The sequence below is a fragment of the Antedon bifida genome, chromosome 4 (assembly GCF_963402885.1).
Source record: "Antedon bifida chromosome 4, ecAntBifi1.1, whole genome shotgun sequence".
Classification (NCBI taxonomy): domain Eukaryota; kingdom Metazoa; phylum Echinodermata; class Crinoidea; order Comatulida; family Antedonidae; genus Antedon; species Antedon bifida.
In genome coordinates this window covers 6,238,328-6,252,127 of record NC_136229.1, presented here as the reverse complement: position 1 = coordinate 6,252,127, position 13,800 = coordinate 6,238,328, and the positions used below count along the sequence as shown (strand labels likewise).

General features: G+C 33.0%; 1 protein-coding gene across 5 annotated transcripts in view; it reads left to right on the top strand.

Moving 5' to 3' along the window:
* LOC144841290 (general transcription and DNA repair factor IIH helicase/translocase subunit XPB-like) overlaps positions 1 to 13,800 on the top strand; it is a 76,633-nt gene that overhangs the window by 33,622 nt on the left and 29,211 nt on the right. For 2 of the 5 annotated variants that reach the window (XR_013612008.1, XR_013612007.1), the window contains exons 16-19: positions 1,223 to 1,340; positions 2,442 to 2,590; positions 2,982 to 3,104; positions 3,665 to 3,855. The exons of 2 other annotated variants lie outside the window; for them this stretch is intronic. Coding sequence is in view for 1 of the 3 variants with exons in the window: in XM_078697569.1 (XP_078553695.1) it covers positions 1,223 to 1,340; positions 2,442 to 2,590; positions 2,982 to 3,104; positions 3,665 to 3,784 (510 nt within the window). In the remaining 2 variants the exon portion in view is untranslated. Of the gene's footprint in view, positions 1 to 1,222; positions 1,341 to 2,441; positions 2,591 to 2,981; positions 3,105 to 3,664; positions 4,688 to 13,800 lie in introns of those variants that run through there. One more of the 5 variants, XM_078697569.1, reaches the window with a different exon arrangement.

Genomic DNA, 13,800 nt, shown 5'->3' with positions numbered 1-13,800 from the left:
AGATACACAAGATGTTTTCTTGTTCACCCTCAACGATGTTCTCAAAATCACATGTAGCTTTCAACTTTGGTTCTTTGATCTGATAAACTCGATGTGATGGAACTAAATAGTGTTTATTTTCACCATCTTGACAAGTGTATATTCCTTTATGGTACCTTTGTGGTACATTGAAAGATATCAAGAATTGACAATTCACTGTATTATTGATATCAGGATATTTTTGACGAGGATTCCCATCAAACTGTTGACTTGATGGTAGTATTGCTAGACGATACAAATTAGGTCTGTGTGTAGATTCCCACCATACTGCAGTACTTGCATCAGTGACATCCAACCTACAAACCACTGCTAGTGCTACAAAGATGAGATGAAGAGTTGACCAAGTCATTTTGTAGAATAACTTTACTCTCTCCTAATGTTTCTAAATAGAAAATCAGTGTTCTGCAATAATATTTTCTAGTTTGTATAGAATAACATCCATGAATAGATTTAGCAATGTTCCAAGAAGGAAGATAAACATTTTTGGTTTTATAAATGAATATAGGAAACTGCAGTATAACTATTGTTTCCTTCATTATATTATGATTTCATGACCTCAGATATTATTTTAAGATAATGTTGGTTGTTGAATAGCTATAGTTTTTGGCCGGTAAATGTAAACCAATGCATTCTGGGATATTTGATATCAGTAGAAATCTTTCATACTGCCATCAATTCTATGTTATGGTGTTTTTGTACTGCTTTAATTCTACTCACAAACAATACAAGAAAAACAGAGCAAAAAAAGTATACTTTTATAACAGTGAGAAATTTATTTTATTCAAAAGAAAAAAATATAGCCAGAAATGCCTCCAAAATAGTACTAGCAATTAAAGAATTAAGAAAAAAAGAATTAAGGGAGACAGCCGGTCAGCCAACAAGCGTCTCAAAACATTTGTTCCCTTTTGACAATGACTAAAATTTACTTATTTACATTATTTACATCAGTGGCTTGAACAGAGATTGTTCCTTTTTTTTTGCCAAAATCGGACCAATTTGGATTCTTTCCCGTTGCACTAGTGTCATGTGAAAACTGACCTTACCTTGTAGTTTTTACTGTAGAATTCTTTATTTTTATTAAAGAAATAAAAAAACAATTATGACTTTATTGATATATTATTATTTTATTAGGGAAAAGTGACAACATAGCAACATTTTGTAAAATCGTTTTTGGTTTTTGTAGGTTGGTGACAATTCCTTTGATCTGCCTGAAGCCAACGTTTTAATCCAGATATCATCCCATGGAGGATCACGACGTCAAGAGGCTCAGCGCTTGGGAAGAATTCTACGTGCCAAGAAAGGTATATGACATGGACTTTTGATTTTCAAAAAATTCACACATGGTATTTAAATGTATCAAATTAACACAAGCCCATACAAATAAAAACAAAATGTATAGTATTTTGAGAAAAAACAAAATTTTAAGATACCTTGGTAAATTAGCGAAAATTACTAACGCCATTGCAATATTCTATTTCAACGGCCGTCGGGAGCCTCTATATTCACGAAGTCACATAAACACACACGAAAGACGATATCGAGAACGTGTATACCGCCCGATAGTCAGTGAATGATCGACGGCCTGGATACGCGAAGCATTGACACTAATACTAATTTATTCAATATCTAATGTTGTTGAAATATAGGTACCTAAAATGTACTTTGTTTGTTCTAAAACCCGAATTTAGAAGGCCTAGGCCTACCTCCCAAACCTTTTTACTAGGCTTAGGCCCCCAGCGCGCGGAGTCGATCCACCACCCACCCACATGCGAGGCTCCGTTTCATGTGCATCCAACAAGGACCAAAGCGATATCAATAACTTGCTGCTCATTGTCAAGCCAAAGTAAAGAAGGGAATTACAAGCTTCTAAGAGGTTGTTTTTGAGTTTTCCTTTAACAACTTTCTGAATCATCACCTAAGTAGTTACTTGTTAGTAAAACAAGGCCATTACATGGCTGCAGTCGCATGCTCAAGTTAGTGTTTACTGACCGACCGACCAACATAGTGAGCTGTCACACAAGAGACATACTGATTGTTTTGTTTATTTGGTATACAATAATTATTCTTTTGGACAAGTTTATAATTTCCTAAAATTGGTTAAATATTGATGGAAATTCCATAAAACCAAATTTACTTTATGTACAAGAAATGGGGAATAGTAAAAAATGTCAAGGTATTGAACCAGTTTGAGAGAATCTATAATTAAAACAAAAGAAGAAAATTGTAGACAAAATTTATAGAAAAATAGACATTTGGCTACCTAAATGTGTGTGATAAAAGACTCTGATACACTGTGGCTGCTGTAGTGGTCTGTATAATCTGAATTGCTTAAGTTTTAAGCTTATGCTTATAATGGCTGACCCCTCCTACCACTGCCAAATGTAAACTTTCTTCTTTTACAGGCTCTGTTGCTGAGGAGTACAATGCATTCTTTTACACATTGGTATCGCAAGACACCCAAGAGATGTTCTATTCAATGAAACGACAGAGCTTTTTGGTCAACCAAGGATACAGCTTCAAGGTCATTACCAAATTGGCAGGAATTGAAGAGGTCAGTCAGAATGTGAAGTTTACCTTCTTTATTAGGTTTTTTCACGACAACCAATGACCTAAGAACAAGCCAACGACCCAGGAACAACCTGATGTGTTGTCAGTTGTTGCATGAACCTAGAAACCATCAAAACTGTGTTTAGGAGTAAAGAAGAACGTCTAAACTTGTCTGCATTTGCACAATGATTCTAAATGACCTAAGTCAGGTCATCAGTCGTTGCAGATCAAAAGATCCCAAGACAAGACCTAAAAAAATCACAGGGCCAAATGAAAATCATTATCAGCCAGAACTAATAATCATTCGTCAGGCATAGAACAAATGATTGAACATTCATTTTATAGTTTTACTTACTTTACAATTTATTTTATTTATTTTTTATTTTATTCTGAAGGAAAATCTAAAATATTCCACAAAAGCAGAGCAACAGGCACTGTTACAGCAGGTTATGGAAGCCACAGATGCTGATGCTGAAGAAGAGAAGGTCGCTGGTGAAGTAAGACCTGGTTCATCTCAGGTAAACCTTTTGGTTTTATTAGAATATAATGATATCAAAACCTTTGTTGTGAAGGATTATTACAATAACATATGCCATTATCATGGATAAATCTAGATTTCTGGATCCAGATCATTATTAAAAATGCCCAGCAGGAAACTATGGGGCAAACGAGGGATAAAGCTCTGTCTACAATATCAAACTAGTTTGACAAAAAAAGTGTGATGTGCCCAAATATGGTAGTGATATGACATCATCATGTCCATATATGGGCACATCAAATGTTTTTGTCACATAAAGTTTGATAGTGTAGACAGGGCTTTTTTTCTAAATAAGGCCCAGCACATGCATGGGAACCTCTTGCAATTACCCATTATATTAGTGTGTTTTTAAACAAAATTAAATGGGTTTCATATGTGTTTTACCTCTAAGTTAATACTGTATTGGTTGGAGTATGTACACTTCTTTGGAGTACTGTACTGCCTTGTTTTTTTTATCATCGTATTTTGTCTATAGAACAGCTTTGCTCAACTACATTATTTCTTCACAACCGCATATACTGTACTTTTTTTATTTTGTAGGTTAATAGGCGAACAGGGGCTATGAGCTCCATGTCGGGTGGGGACGATCAAGTGTACATGCCATATAGCAAATCAGGAAAAACCAAAGTTCATCCGTTATTCAAGAAATACAGGCTATAGCAATATTGTACGCTTTTTTTATGTTGTCAATAATCAAGAAAGTTGGGTGTGGACAGATAAACATATGTAAGGTCAACAGATTGAAACATGGGAGAGATGTCTACTGTGTCCCCTGTATTTTGAATTGCAGACATAATCTTGCGATATGTCAAGGTATGCAGGAGTTTCCATAATCTATAAAACATAGGCAATCTAACAACATGACACAGCTTGCCTTGCCGAGATAGGAACTCATAACAGTCTTTTGATCTTATGTCTGGCTGTGACAAATACCAACAGTACTGTATTATGAACATATTCTCCACGGCGCACGGTGTCTGTTAACAGGTGTGGAACTAATTGTGTCAAAGCCACAGATAAACCTTTTGATCTGTGGAACTCAGCAGCCTATTGTTGAATTGTGTTGATGAAATAACACTGTAGTATAGTCAATTTTTTTTACATATGTCAGCAGTTATATTTAAACTTTATTCAGAATTATTTTGGATTAGAAGTATTGTATTTATTTGAAAAAACATAAAAATTGTATCAAAAAATTGTGGATCATCATACTATATAAATATATTATACAATATAATATTGTGTGTATGCATGCGGTGGACGTTTATTTGAGGAAATACTTTTATTTAAAAAGGGGAGGGGGGTTCTGTTTATTCCAAACAAAAACAATGTTCTATAGGGACGTTTACCAAATAAATACGGTAGCACATACAGTAACTAGTAATTTTTATGTGCTAGATCAAACATAATTATAACTCTTCCAGACTCTTTAATAATAGGAACCTTTTGTAAATCAGAATTTTCTTGTTTAACAGGGTCTATAAAAGGATTTTCTAAAATGCCAGACAATAGTGTTAAGTTTTGTGAGAGTTGACTGTTTAAAATAAATAATAATTTAAATAATTGACTTTAGAAGTGATTTATAAATTATCATTTTCACTCGCAGTTTGACTTTTTTTTTTTTTATAAAATAATATACAAACTACAAAAAGCTCAGAAATATTAAACATTGTTTTATTTTCTATTTTTCTTATTCATTTATAATTTTAAATAGTTTATCATTTAATGCTGGTCTAAAGTAGATGACCATATAAGGAAATATTTTTCAACACATACAATTTACCGCAATTTGATAAATTTCTGGAAACTAATCGGGAAGAGATTAAATTTTAAAATTATTATTGTTATTTCATTTTTCCATTGAGGAAATTATCTTTTTAAATTCATTTATAATTTTAAATAGTTTATTATTTAAATGCTGGTCTAAAGTAGATGACCATATAAGGAAATATTTTTCATAATTCTCAAAACGAAACAAGGAAGCACATAAGTATTGTATTCAAGACAATTGATTTTACAGAAATCAGCTAAAACAACAAAAATTACCGCAATTTGATAAATTATAACTCTTCCAGACTCTTTAATAATAGGAACCTTTTGTAATTCAGAATTTTCTTGTTTAACAGGGTCTATAAAAGGATTTTCTAAAATGCCAGACAATAGTGTTAAGTTTTGTGAGAGTTGACTGTTTAAAATAAATAAGTACACTTTTGCACAATAAAAAAAAATCCAGAAAAGTATGTGGATTTGGTAGGGTAAAAGTAAATTCATCTGTGGTAGCAAAAGGGAAGAAGAAAAAAGAAGATTCAAGTACAAGTAATGTGGTGTTCTGCATCATTTCAAATGATATGCAGACTGTTGCCGGTGTTTCATAAATCTTGTTTATTTTTGTTCGAAGGTTTTCAATTTTCTTCTTTACTAACTATGTTATACATGATGAAAACCTAGAAAAAGCAATTTTGTTGTCTAATCTAGAGGTTTATTCTGGGTGACCTTATTTTTGTCAACCCACAGTTTTCTACAAAATATATCAAAGCAGTGATGCATATTTACAGTAGGCAATGAAATGCTAAAGTTTTTTTTTTCAAATTTCATACTACAAATATTTCATATTTACATTTCTTTTGTTAATTGTTCTCTTTGTTCTGTAGTAGTATTGATTTATTACTAAAGAGATTTTTATCTTCCCTGGTGTTGATGTTCCATCTGTCCTTGAGCTTAACTGGAAATTGAGGAAATTCAGATTAGACCCTCTCCTGTCCACGGCAACCAGTAGTGCAGCACCTACCCAGATCAGCATACTAGGAGACGATCCCTGCTCTATTCAAATTACGAAGTTCTTTAACATACACTGTATCATAATAACATGCAAGGATCTGTGAAATTTACACTGTCTCCAGATGTTGTGTGACTATTTTCATCTTCAGTTCCATCCAAATCTTTCTGCTGCATGCTTGTCGATGGTTCATCTGTGACATTGATACTGTCTCCAGATGTTTCATAACTAGTTTCATCTTCAGTTCCATCTTGTTTTTTCTGCTGTATGCTTTTTGAGGGTTCATCTGTGACATTGATACTGCCTCCAGATGTTTCATAACTATTGTCATCTTCAGTTCCATCTAAATCTTTCTGCTGCATGCTTGTCGATGATTCATCGTTGACATTGATACTGCCTCCAGCTGGTTCATAACTATTTTCATCTTCAGTTCCATCCGAATCTTTCTGCTGCTTGCTTGTTAAGGATTCATCTGTGACATTGATACTGCCTCCAGATGTTTCATAACTATTTTCATCTTCAGTTCCATCCGAATCTTTCTGCTGCTTGCTTGTTGAGGATTCATCTGTGACATTGATACTGCTTCCAGATGTTTCATAACTATTTTCATCTTCAGTTCCATCCGAATCTTTCTGCTGCTTGCTTGTTGAGGATTCATCTGTGACATTGATACTGCCTCCAGATGTTTCATAACTATTTTCATCTTCAGTTCCATCCAAATCTTTCTGCTGCATGCTTGTCGATAGTTTATCTGTGACATTGATACTGCCTCCAGATGTTTCATAACTATTTTCATCTTCAGTTCCATCCGAATCTTTCTGCTGCTTGCTTGTTGAGGATTTATCTGTGACATTGATACTGCCTCCAGATGTTTCGTAACTATTGTCATCTTCAGTTCCATTCAAATCTTTCTGCTGCATGCTTGTCGATGGTTCATCTGTGACATTGATACTGTCTCCAGATGTTTCATAACTATTTTCATCTTCAGTTCCATCTTGTTTTTTCTGCTGTATGCTTTTTGAGGGTTCATCTGTGACATTGATACTGCCTCCAGATGTTTCGTAACTATTGTCATCTTCAGTTCCATCCAAATCTTTCTGCTGCATGCTTGTCGATGGTTCATCTGTGACATTGATACTGTCTCCAGATGTGTCATAACTATTTTCATCTTCAGTTCCATCTTGTTTTTTCTGCTGTATGCTTTTTGAGGGTTCATCTGTGACATTGATACTGCCTCCAGATGTTTCATAACTATTGTCATCTTCAGTTCCATCTAAATCTTTCTGCTGCATGCTTGTCGATGGTTCATCTGTGACATTGATACTGCCTCCAGATGTTTCATAACTATTTTCATCTTCAGTTCCATCCAAATCTTTCTGCTGCTTGCTTGTTGAGGGTTCATCTGTGACATTCATACTGCCTCCAGATGTTTCATTAGTAAAGAAATGTTCATCTTCTTTTTGCTGTCTGCTTGTTGAGGGTTCATCTTCCATTTCATCAGTGTTATACATCGCATTATACATGATCTGTGAAGTTGTTTGAGAATCTGTTTGTCTGTTGTTGCTTGTTAATGGTCTCTCATTGTCTTTGATCTCATAATAGATCACTTCACTGTCTGTCTGTTGGTTTCTTGAGATTTGTCCAATTGTCACATTGTGTCTTTGTTGTTGTACACCATTGACCTCTGGAATCTCACTGTCGTTGTCACTGATGTCATTATTTCTATGATAATATACGTTTTGTGGTTTGTTGTGATGCTTTCTTTTTTGCAGGTAAAACAACAGAATTACCAGAAACCCTAATAAGGTTGTCGATGTTGCCAATAGTCTAGTTGTTAAGCCAATTGTTGATGTAGTTAAGCCAGGGACTCCTTCATTTGCTGATGTGCAGGGTTGAACAAAAAAATATATTTCATCAGACCTGTTCTGTACATCAGTACTCACCAGACACTTGAGAGTGTAATTTCCAGCTGGTAATTTCTCAAAGCATCTTTCATCATTCTCCTGGTTTTCATCATCCTCTGTAATAAGTTCTTCACCATTTAAAGTCCAATTGTAAATTGTAGTATTACCAGATCCACCTTCTGTGTAACATTTAAAACAATGGACTTCTGGTGTTTCCATATGAACTTCCTGCGTTTTGTACAGTCTTCTTATCTTCACAATTAATCGAGGATGAACAGTCAGTATCAATGTGTAGCACCGATATTTGGTGAAATCATCTATGCGACAAAAAAAGAATACACCATCTCCAGCTTGGAAACCAGTCAAAGTTAGGTTAAAAAGTAACATACTACTTTGTAAATCATCATATAACTCCATATTTACATATTGTCCTTGGATCCATCCCATTGTTACTGTTAATGTGTGATATCTATGATATAAAGAGCATGTGACTTGTATTTCCTTGTCTTCAATGATGTTTTTAAAGTTGTTACACCTAATACTAGTACCCAAAAAATCTGTCATTGCGAGCGAACTTGCATTAGCAGAAACCACATAGTGTTTATCCTCATCATCTTGACATGTGTATAATCCTGCATTTTGTTGTACATTAAAATATATAAACAGATTACAGTTCACTGTATTATTGTTTTGACCTTTGAACTGTTTACTTGAAGGTAGTATTGCTAGATGATGAATATGTGATCTAACCCCATTTTCCTTCCAATTCCAATATATAATGCCTTTTACAGTTGTGTTACTGACATGGAGAAAAATCACCGCTACAATGATGATAAAAAGTGATGACCTGGCCATTATGCAATGCCTTCACCGCTTTCAAGTAAATGTCTCCTGATCTTGTGTAAATATTTCCAGTTGCCAATCTTGTAATACACAATAAACTGAACCTTTTACAGAAATAAATTGTGATGATTCTGAAACAGAAACAAACTCTAGTGCTTGCTTTTGGTTGTTCACAAATTATTATCTTATTTCTTGATCTTAAATGATTTAAATGTATTTAATCTATTTTTTGTCATCTGTAATTGAAAGGTTTTTTTTTTTTATGATTTTAATCTGCTAATATATAGCATTATATATTTATTATATTGGAAACAAGAAGTACCTATGTATTTCCTTAGATGTTGAACTAATAGCATTTTCATAATTTCATATTTCATAAATATTTTTGTTGTGTTGGCAAGCTGATGGTATTATATGTAATAATAATGTTTTTGCTGGAATCTACATGTTGTTCCCAAATGCTTATGGCACAGAATCTGACTCTCCATATAGAATCTAAGAGTTGATGATCACTTTCTATTGAACCCTTAAAGAGGTGGTCCATGGCCAAGTAACGATCTGAAATTACATATACATAGTCTGCTTTATCATGTTTGTAATTTAACAAGGCCATACTTGGCTGCAGTCGTGTGCTCAAGTTAGTGTTTACCGACCGACCGTCCAACCAACTGACCGACATAGTGAGCTGTAGAGTCACCTTAGCAAACTTGTCAAGTCAACTGGGCAAAATTAACTGAAATTAAGTAAAATACCCAAACACCAATCAATCGGTTTAGATATTGATGTTTATTAATATTACCCATTATTAATTTTTTATAAATACAACTAAAGAGTATTTATCTTAAAATTCAAATCTAATTATTGTGTTTCTTCTGAATGCAGTGTTTGATATTCTTCTCACCGGAAGTGGGTTGGCAACACTCCCTTGAAGTAGTTGGCTTTGCCTTTGATAGCTCAACTATAGCTAATTCCTAGAACAGGAAAATGTGGTTGTTTTTGTTGTTGCACACAATATATTACTGTAAATACCTACCTTTAAATACCTAGGTACTATTAATTCAATTGAATTGAATTGAATTAAATCAAGTTGCTGGTTAGCCACTGTACACTGTACAATAAAATAATCCAGAAAAGCATTTGTATTGGTAGTATAAGTAAATTCATTTGTGGTAGAAAAAGTTAAGAAGAAACAATTTAATGATTGATGCACAAATAATGTGATGTTTTACATAATTCCTAATGCTATATCTAATGTTGTCACCGTCTCTAAACCCATTGTTGTTGTTCTTGTCACAGCCGCCAGTAATAATATACTAATAACATTGCTTGAACAGGTCGCTGGAACACTGACCATGTTTCTTTGATAGTGCATGGCAGGTTCTTGTTTCTTGTGATGTTTTCTCTTAAGTAGGTGTAGCAACATAATTATATGTTATAATTAAATAATGTTTTCAAAGTTACACACATCACATGTAGCCCTTCAATATATTGACAGTTGACGATTCATTATATTATTTTTTTTATTAAGCACTGTTTACACTTACACTTGCAAAATGGTACAAACAACATCAAAAGCAAAACAAGAAAAATTTACCCAAAAAAAAAATACAATTCAGGTTCTCCACAGATGTTACCAGGCTACAGGCAATTAAACTTGGAGATGTAATTTTAATTTTTGTTAAAAATAATAGTGTTGATGATTGATAAATATTATTGGTAGAAGAATCTATCACCAGAGGTGGTAGTGACGCAAGGAACATAAAGCATGGTAAAAACAGTATTTTAAACTGCAATTAAAAAGATCTTTATTATTATATGAATTACACCAATAAAAGGTAAATTAATGAATCAGTGGAAGACCTAAGACCACTTCTACCTGGTTCATACCTAATGAGAATATCTTTGATAAAATAGTGCAATATTATTTATACATTAGTAAACCTGTACCATAATCTGAAATATTATGTGCTTTTCAATTGATAGCCACTCTAATTTCATTGGTATATGGTTAATATTAGATTTAGGTGTATTGGCCAGTAGTGAATTGCAGTAATCAAGTCCACCAATGATTGTAATGCAATGGTACAGGTTGTTTGATCAATGTATTTTTTAATACGCGCAATATTTCTCAAATAAAAATTAACATTTTATTTGCGTTTATTTTAGAAAGTTCATATTTAGATGTTCATCAAAGTGAACGCGCACATTTTTAACAACCTTAGATGATGTGTTAACAGCACCCCCCCCTATTTTTATTTCCACATTTACTGAACTAAAGTTGAATCTAGGTGGTGAGAACAAAATTAAGTTTTGGCATTATTCAATTTTAACTTTAATGCATCCACATCATTGACACAGTTATTTAGTTTGTCAATAGATAACCTGAAATCAGCGTAAGATGAAACAATACACCATTCTTTAAAATATTTGGGATTGGTTTTGTGAAAAGGGACTACTTGTTAATGGCAACAAAGTCCAAAGTCAAACATACATAAGCATCTTTCTTTTGATTTAATTCTTTACATTACAGCATATTTCAAATAATAGGAAAATTACAATTCACAAAAGAAAAAAAAACTATGATGTCTATTTACAAGTGGAGAGGGGATTTTTTTTTTTTTTTACCTTTTTTTTAATTAAAGCCTTTTAATAATATGAAATTAATGTAAGGAGAAAATATGGTGGTATATTCAGAATTATGACTGAAAGTCATTTTGATTATAATGAAAACTTATCTTTATCAACATCAGAATTAATTTGGGCAGAAATGGTTCACTTTATTATCAACATGTTTTCTAATACCAGGGAAAATTTTCATTTGAAAAGTTTGATTAGCAATAAATATATTTTTATTGAAGTCTTAATTAGGAAACATAATTTGAACTTTTGCTTGCTACTACACTACACTAGAAAAATGTTCCCTGAATTCAGTACTTTACGGTATTTTGAGGCTACAGCAGAAACAGTTATTTACTTTGACTTGTAAGTTATTACTGTATTAGCAGAAAGTACGCTCATTGCAAGTAGTGGATGTGTTATAAAAAACAATTTATGAAGATTCAAGTACAAAGTAATGTGGTGTTTCTGCATCATTTGTATTCTTATCTACTTTGTTGCTTCCATTTGTACACTGTTTATTGTTCTCTGTCACATCAGTATACTCATTCTCAGCCTTATCTTCAATTGTGTAGTATACCTCTTCTTGCGCACTGGTCTGTGGTACATTTGAAGTGTCTTGGACATTGTCAGTGTTTCTTTGATAGTGCATGGCAGGTTCTCGTTTCTTCTGATGTTTTCTCTTAAGTAGGTAAAGTAACACAATAATAACAAAACCAAATATGGCAGTTGATGTTGCCAATAGTATGGTTGGTAAGCCAACAGCATCGTTACAAATGGTTTCTTTATTATTAATTTGGGTTGTAAGTTGTTGGGTAGGTGTTTCACGTGGAATATATGTATTTCTAACTGTCATTTTCATTGTTCCTGTGAACTTAATATCTGTGGCTTCTTGTTGAGGTACCATAGTCATCTTTGTGTCTGTTGACATAACATCTTCGACTGTTGTATCCTGATGCTGTGTTGGGCATGGGTAGGCCACATCTCTGACTGTAAATTCTATCTCATTAGATCTTTTCTGAACATCAGTACTCACCAGACACTTCACAGTGTGATTACCAGCTGGTAAATTGTTAAAGCATCTTTCATCTTTCTCTTGGTTGTGATCATCCACTGTACGTTCTTCTCCATTTAAAGTCCATTTGTAAATTTTCATTTTACCAGATCCACCTTCTGCATAGCATTTAAAACAGTTTTTATCCAAAAGTAGTTTATGTGTTTCATACAATCTTTTTATTTTCACAATTAATCGAGGGTGAACATTTAGTATTATTGTGAAACATTTATACTTGATTGAATCAGGAAACTTTTTAAAAATACAATAAAAGAATATACCATCTCCAGTTTGGAAACCAGTCAACGTGTGGTTAAACCTTGAGTTAGATAATACATCATGTGACTGTATAGTGTTATTTCTTCCTTGGATCCATCCAGTTGTGATTGTATGTATCTCTTCCTCAATTTGATGATTGTTTTCATTTATTAAAGTACATGTGATATTTACTTGTGGTCCTTTAACGATGTTCTCAGAATCGCATGAAGCTTTCAACTTTGGTTCATCGATTTGATAAACTTGATGACTTGAGGGAACTAAATAGTGTTTATTTTCACCATCTTGACATGTGTATATTCCATTTTGTACATTGAAAGATATCGAGAGTTGACAATTCACTATGTTATTGTTATCAGGATATTTGCCATGAGTATTCCCATCAAACTGTTTACTTGATGGTAGTATTGCTAGACGATACAAATTTGGGCTCTCTGTTTCAGCTCTATATGCCCACCATACAGCATTACTTACATCAGTGACAATGACATCCAACATACAAACCACTGCTACAAGGATGAGAAGAAGAGTTGACCTAGACATTTTGTAAAATATCTTGAGATCTCAATGTTAATATAGAGAACTGATTTCTAGTTTGTATACTATAACCTCCAATAATGTTGCAACAAGGAAAGTAAACATTTTGGTTTTATAAATGAATATAGGAAACTGCAGTAAGTATTGTTTCCTTCATTATATTATGATTTTATGACCTCAGATATTATTTTTAGATAATGTTGGTTGTTTAACCTGTGGTTGTATAATAGCCATAGTTGATACTATCCCTTTTATGTTTATATAATTCTATAATTGTAAACCAATGCATTCTGGGATATGTGAAAATTAGAAGAAAATGTACATACTGCCCTCTCATCAATTCTTTTAATGTAAGAAAACAAAACACAAACCGAACACTTTATGACTGAGAAAGAAATTTGATTTATTCAAATGGAGAAATTATGTCCTATTTATACAAATACTTTGCCATGAGAGTATCTAAAAGTATCTATTCTAAAATAGTACTACCAGTTACAAATAATATATGCCTATTTTTATCACTTTTTTTCATATTAGGTTAAATTTAAATCTAGTACAAAACTGAGTTTAAAACTAAGTATAATTATGCTTTAATTCAATGAAAAATTGACTAATCTATTTTTAACTCGGCTCCGCCTTGAAAATATTCTATCCTACTTATAAATATTCA